This window comes from Myotis brandtii, unplaced genomic scaffold, assembly GCF_000412655.1.
Source record: "Myotis brandtii unplaced genomic scaffold, ASM41265v1 scaffold1234, whole genome shotgun sequence".
Classification (NCBI taxonomy): domain Eukaryota; kingdom Metazoa; phylum Chordata; class Mammalia; order Chiroptera; family Vespertilionidae; genus Myotis; species Myotis brandtii.
Window position 1 is genome coordinate 191677 of NW_005354309.1, and position 6831 is coordinate 198507.

Consider the following 6831-nt stretch of genomic DNA (forward strand, 5'->3'; position numbering starts at 1 on the left):
TTTGTGTTTTCATTATGTGTGACAACGGGCTCCAGGATGACCATCTCCAACCCACCTGGGTTTCTTTCCCCTTCCTTTTCCAATCGAAGAAGCTTAAGAAGCAAATGTGGGCTTTTCCAGACTGAGAACAGAAGGCTCAAGCAGAAATCGCCTGCCTAGGAAGGCCGACCCAGAGCTCTACGGCCATCGTGGACGTGCAAGCACAAACTGCCCATCGAGAAGCGCTTCAGCTGCTCGGCCAAAGCACGCTGCCCTGGGAGCCAGGCCCTCGGGGGAACCGGCATGTCTTGCTGGGGGGAGGCAGTGGCCCAAGCACATAGGCACTTGTGACCTAGTGGATCTGAGGACTGGCTACCTGGGGGAATAGCACTGCTCCTGGGGAAGCAAGGGAACTAGAGGAGGCAGTTAGGAGCCGAGCCGACTTTGGGACCCGAGCACTCATTATACATTAGTGTTTGGGCCTTTCTTGGCACCCGGGGGACAGAAACATGACTGGCTCCAGGGAAGCCCAAGGGTGTCACTCAAGGAGGAGTGACAGCCAGGGAGGTTCAGGGAGCTTGGCCTCCAGCAGCTGATGCGGGGTCCCTCTCTGTTTCTCAGAAGGCAGCAAAGCGACAGCCCAATGACACCCCCAATTCCATCAGACACATGCTAGGCTTGGTATCAGGGTCCCAGGGAGCCCTGCCCAAAAGTATGGCCAGTTCTGGAGGCCTGACACCTCCCCCATCCCCCCTCCCCTCCCTACCAGCTGCACCTAGGCCGACAGCCCCTGCCCCAGCCTCTGGGAAGATGCCACATTCTCGGAAACCAAGGCAATCTGGAGGCAGGGGGAAGGCACCACGGGGCACAGGCTGAAGCAGCACCGGGAGCCTGATACCAAAGCCCTGAACCCCCGTTTCCACACGGCCAGGAGTCCCCTGCCGAGGGGCCAATACCTTACTGGTACACTGCCTAACTGTATTGATTAGCTCCTGGATAACCAGGTCGACACATTTCAGACAGGGCTCTTTCAGCTTGACGACCTGCTTTTTCACAATGGCCTCGAATGCCAGGTCCGGGGTGAAGAGCCCGGTCCTAAAACCATCCAAACCCGGGGGCAGGGGAGATAAGTCAGAGAAAAACAAAGCATGGTCAGCAATCTCACAGGCAGGGGCCGGGTTCCCACGAAAGAACCAAGGTCACGGCAAGTCTAGGGGTCAGATGCCTGTGTCCACTACCTGGAAGCCCAGGGCAACCTGAGGCCCCCAGGTGATGTGAGACTGGATGACTGGAAGGACTATTTTTGTTGGAACACAGAGGGAGCCCAGGATGGGTTCAAACACTGGATTCCTGTAATCATGACTCAGCTCTGGCTCCCCACCCCCACCCCCAGGGCAAATATGCAGCGAGCTTTCTTGGATGACTACAGTAACTCGGGCTCATGCCAACTGACTGGGGGGTTTACCAATGTTTAATCCAAGGGCAGCAGACAGTCCTGTGACCCATGACCTACTCGCACAGGACTGAGCCCATCCACCCTCAAGGGCCCTGGGAGAGAGTATGGCTACCGAGAACCGCCAAGGAACCCTGTCAGGACCTCACAATCAGGGCACCCAGAGCTTTGGGGGGACAGACTGACTGGAGAATGGCACCGCAAAGGTAAAGGGAACAGTGGCCACGCTCCCCGTGGAACTTGCCTGACACCATGGATGTTCTTAATGGCGTAGCTGATCTCCCGTCTTAAGTCTTTCTCATCAAACTCCATCTGAGAACAGAGAAACCAGACACTAGCAAGGATGCACCCGGGGCACCTTCAGAACAGCTGTGTATTTGGAGAATGTTGTTTCCTGCGTGCACCTGTATTCACATGGCTGAATATTAAATTGGTCAAAAATCTTAAAAACATTAAAACCTAGTATCAGCAAGAATGCGGTGAAACTAACACTCTTGCTCTTAGAGGAAACATAAATTCATATAAAAACTTTTTGGGGGCCACTTGCACTACAAATTAAGAACCCCCGAAAATATACCTAAAAATAAAAATATATATACCTACAATGTCACCTGGTAGTTTTAAATGCTCTAGAAATTTATCTTGAGGAATTAATAAAGAATTAGCGCCTAGCTGGATTGGCTCAGTGGATAGAGCATAGGCCTGTGGACTGAAGGGTCCCAGGTTCGATTGCGGTCAAGGGCACATGCCCAGGTTGCTGGCTCAATCCCCAGTAGGGGCGTGCAGGAGGCAGCCGATCAATGATTCTCTCTCATCATTGATGTTTCTATCTCTCTCTCTCTCTGAAATCAATAAAAATATATTAAAAAATAAAAAGTGCAAGCAAATGTTTTACACCCTGGCCAGTGTGGTTGGAGCGTTGTCTCATAAACCAAAAGGTGGTGGTTTCAATTTCTGGTCAGGGCATATACCCACGTTGCGAGTTTGATTCCCTGTCGGGGTGCATGCGGAAGGCAACCAATCAATGATTGATATTTCTCTCTCTTCCTCCCGTCCTCTCCCTAAGATCCATAAAATAAATTTTTTAAAAGTTCAAGCAAATTGTTTTTAAAAATCTCAAATTCTAGCTCCGAGAACTGTAAGAACTGTAAGATTCTTACAGATCTATGCAAATACACACATCAAGACACACAGGTATAATTTCGTATGGAAGGATATTACAAATATTATCTATGTGTTAGGCTGCACATGTTGGGTCCACAACCTCCTTTTACTTTTTTCAACCTGTTAAGGACATGTGAATTTCCCACTATTTTCTATGTATTTTGCAAAGGAAATACATTGTATTGGCTTTTGTCAGAGAAAAAAAAAAGAAACTTCTTGTCCAGCTCTGCTGGAAAGTTGTAAGCTGCCTGTTCAGGGTAGGAAACCATAGGGGACGCCTCCCCGGGCCATACTCTACTCAGGGCAGGCTCAGGCATGAAGGCCAGAGCTCAAGGCCAAGCAGATGGGTGCCTGACCAGGGACAGGAGGGCCCAGCCCTTGCCGCACTACCTTCACCAGCTCGAAGGGAAACCGCTCATGGAAGATGCGATTGATTCGGGCGCCCCCAGAGAGCTCCAGCGTGTCCACTTGGTCTCCAGAGCCCTCTATCCGCTTTTCAAAGTCCACCCCAAATTGCTGGACCATCCTACGAGGAAAAAGAAAACACGAACATTAAGCAGAGGTTTCAACAAAGCTTCGGTGTTATATCCTGAGTCAAGCCATGGTTCAGTTCCCTCTTTTCATTTTTAGGAACAAAATCTATGTGTACATCAAAACAAATAACAAAATTCAGGAGCTGCAGGTGGCAAGCACTCGCTACATGCCAGGCCCATTCTATATGCCTGTTACGATCATTCACTGAACTGAAGGGGGTGCAGTTAATACTCCATTTTGCAGATGACAAGAATGAGGTGTGGGGGTCACAACTTAGCAACCTCACCTCTGCCCTGAGGTTTGGCCTAATCTGACAGGATCAGAGAGTGAAATGGTAGTTCCTTCACATCGTTCAGGTGGCTTCCGCCACCTCCCAGCACGTGGGTCGGCACTCCACCACTATAGGCTGAGGCCTCTGTCCCTCTGAGCCTCAGTTCCTTCATCTGGAAAGTGGGTTGATCATACCAGCACCTCCACACAAGGTCACTGAGGATTCAAAAAGTTTCTAGATTTCATCAACTTCCAAGAAGTCACTAATCCTAAAATACAATCCTAGTCCATACTCCCACAAAAAAATAAAAAAATGCTGTCAAATCACGGTAATTCTCCTAAAACTTTTGAATTCAGAGAAGTCAAAATGTCACATAATTGACAAAATGTGCTAATACCACGATTGGCCCCTTAGAACCCAGCCTAGCCCTTACAAAGTGTGAAGTTTTGCTAATTAATGCTGTGACAATGTGAACAGTAAAGATCTAAGATATTTACTAGTGTCTCGATTTTCCTTGGCATTTTTAATTGCTCCCCCCAGTCCCTTACACTGTCTGCCTTAATCATTTCCTCATCTCTGCCTCCCAAATTCTTGGTCTACTCAGGCATTGACAGACATCGGAGATATTGCAGGTTCAGTTCCAGATAACTGCAATAAAGCAAATATCACAATAAAGCCAGTGATAAGAAATTTTTTGTTTCCCAGTGCATATATGTTACTTTTACACTATACTGCAGTCTACTAAGAGTTCCAATAACATGTTTAAAAAAACAACATACATGCCTTAATTAAAAAAACACTTTTGCCCTGGCTGGGTGGCTCAGTTGGTTGGAGCGTCATCCTGAACACCAAAAGGTGGTGGGTTCAATTCCTAGTCAGAACACAAACCTAGGTTGTGGGTTCAATCCCCGGTTGGGGCATATACAGGAGGCAACTGTTCGATGTTTCCCTTTCATACCTTCATTTAGGGGTAAGGAATACAAGGTTCAGAGAGGCATGGTCACCAGCCAGGGGAAGCCCAGCAGACCCAGGCTTACCCCCAGGTTGCAGCACATGCTAGACTAAATCTCCTCTTCATGTCTACAAAGGATCAGCATCTGCCCTGTAGAAAGCTTTGTGGTCCTAGCCAGTTTGGCTCCATGTGGGGAGTGCAGAGGACAGCCAATCAATGATTCTCTCTCATCATTGATATTTCTATCTCTCTCTCTCCCTCTCTCTTCCTCTCTGAAATCATTAAAAAATATATTTAAAAAAAAAAAAAAAGCGTTGCAGAATGCAGTTGAGCTTGACTGAGCATAAAAGCATTCTCATCCCGATCCCGCCACCATGCACCGCCCAATGGCTGAGAGGGAGGGGACGTCAGACCTAAGATGGTCATGGGGGCAGTGCCCCTCTGGTGTGCCTGTAGGAGGAGTCCTGTGCATGCCACCACCTGCCACATGAGCTGCCAGGGAGTTTCTGGAACTCACTCTAACCAAGTCCTTGCGGCACTTATGGTCCCTGGCAGGGCAGAAACTGAGAATACAGGGGCAGGAAGAGCCCCAAGAAAGAACCTGCGATGGTGGGGACACCCACTCCCCTGCCTCTCAGCTGCATAGCTGCAGGGAGTCTCCTACAGTTCTGAGCTGGACTCAATAGTCAGGGTGAGGATTCAAAGAGATCAAGCAGAAGCAGCTAACACCTGGTCTGGTCCCACCCCCTCCATGTCTGTCCTCCCTGCAGCCGCCAGAGGGCGCGTGTGAGCACCCGAGTCAGGCCATCCCATTCTCTGCTCAAAACCAAGCATGGCTCCCACCGCACTCAGAGCAAGAGCCAAAGTCCTCCCCATGTTCAGCAAGGCCCTGCACACTCTGCCCTCACCTCTTCCACTCTCCCTCCCTCACTCCGCTCAGCCACAGGGACCTCCAACATGCTGGGCACAGTCCTGCCTCAAGACTTTTGCACTGGCTGGGCCCCATCCAGGTTCTATGTGGCTCCCTCCCTCACCTCTTCAGGTCTTTGCCTGACTCCCAAGGACTCAGAGAGGCCTTCTTGACCACTCTAGTTTCTTTTTTTTAAATGTTTTTATTGATTTCGGAGAGGAGGGGAGAGAGAGAGATAGAAACATCAACGATGAGAGGGAATCATTGATTGGCTGCCTCCTGCACACTCCCCACTGGGGATCGAGCCCACAACCCGGGCATGTGACCTGAGAAATGAACCGTAACCTCCTGGTTCATAGGTCAATGCTCAACCACTGAGCCATGCCAGCCAGGCCTGACCACTGTATTTTCAATGGCACGCTATGCCCACACTGGTACTCTCTAGCCTCTTACCCACTTTAACATTTTTTGACATTTCACACACTATATATTTTATTTACTTATTTTGTCTCATCCTTCCCTATCTCCCCTTTCTGATCACATGGGGCAGGAAGGATACTGTATTCTATCAGACTGGAATACATTCACTGAGGTGACCTCAGTGCTCAGGACAGGGCCTGGCACACAGGTGGCCCTTGGGAGATGTTTGTTGAATGAACAGAAGGATGAATGAGGATTGATGCCCGGCCTAGTCCTGGAACCCTGTGGCTGGGTGGAGGCCCCAGTGAGCTAGGTTGGGAGAGGACAAACGTACTGCAACAGGGCTTTGGTTTTACGTGTGGGGTCGTCGGGCCGGAAGTTCTTGTATTCCTCCACCTCCTTCTCCAGGGACAGCAACTGGCTCTGCAGCTTGCTGCGCAAGGTCGGCAGTGACTCCCGGATGTGGTTGGTCAGTTGCTGCAAGAGAGAAGCCAGAGATGACAGATGAGTGCAAGCATGGGAAGGGCCATGTATGATGGCGCCTGGGCCCACCACACCCTCCATCCTCCAGAGAAAGCAACAAAACATCAGCTAGAGTCACGCCTGTGCACGGAGCAAAGAGAAGCTGAGAAAAGCCCACGGGCCTTTGTAGGACAGGTGGATTGTCTACCATGGAGTATACACAATTATGTGCAAGGGCATGTGTGCTGATCCAGAACAACCTCCCACAAGTGCTGCTCAGTGAAAAGCCCAAGAGGCCATCACAGGACCATGGACGGAATGATGGGTGGATGGGTGACACTGGGCAGATATATAGACGGGGGGATGTACCCTATAAAAAAAGGTACGAAACATATGCATTCAGTGCTCCCTTCTGTGAAAGTAAGAACATGTTTTCATTTGCAGGAACAGAGAAAAGGAATACTCAACAAGAAACAAATGTGAAAGAAATGGGCAGAATGGAGCAGGTGGGCAGGAAGGAGACCTTTCACCGAAGCCCCCTTTCCCTCTACTGTTCTGCTTTTGCATCATGTGGATTGTTCATTGTTCATAAATCTTAAAAGGAGACAGCAGTGCAGAAAAGCTTAGGGGATGAGTCACAAGATGTGCTCTTAGAGAAAAAGCCAGATGACGTAGTGGGTAAATCT

General features: G+C 49.5%; 1 protein-coding gene across 6 annotated transcripts in view; it reads right to left on the minus strand.

The window, feature by feature from the left end:
- DNM2 (dynamin 2) overlaps positions 1 to 6831 on the minus strand; it is a 61509-nt gene that overhangs the window by 27063 nt on the left and 27615 nt on the right. For 4 of the 6 annotated variants that reach the window (XM_014533952.1, XM_014533950.1, XM_014533949.1 and 1 more), the window contains exons 7-10: positions 6018 to 6160; positions 2987 to 3122; positions 1677 to 1744; positions 936 to 1074 (exon numbers count right to left, since the gene is read on the minus strand). In XM_014533952.1, the coding sequence (XP_014389438.1) occupies positions 936 to 1074; positions 1677 to 1744; positions 2987 to 3122; positions 6018 to 6160 (486 nt within the window). The remainder of the gene's footprint in view (positions 1 to 935; positions 1075 to 1676; positions 1745 to 2986; positions 3123 to 6017; positions 6161 to 6831) is intronic. The other 2 variants (XM_014533951.1, XM_014533948.1) reach the window with 1 other exon arrangement.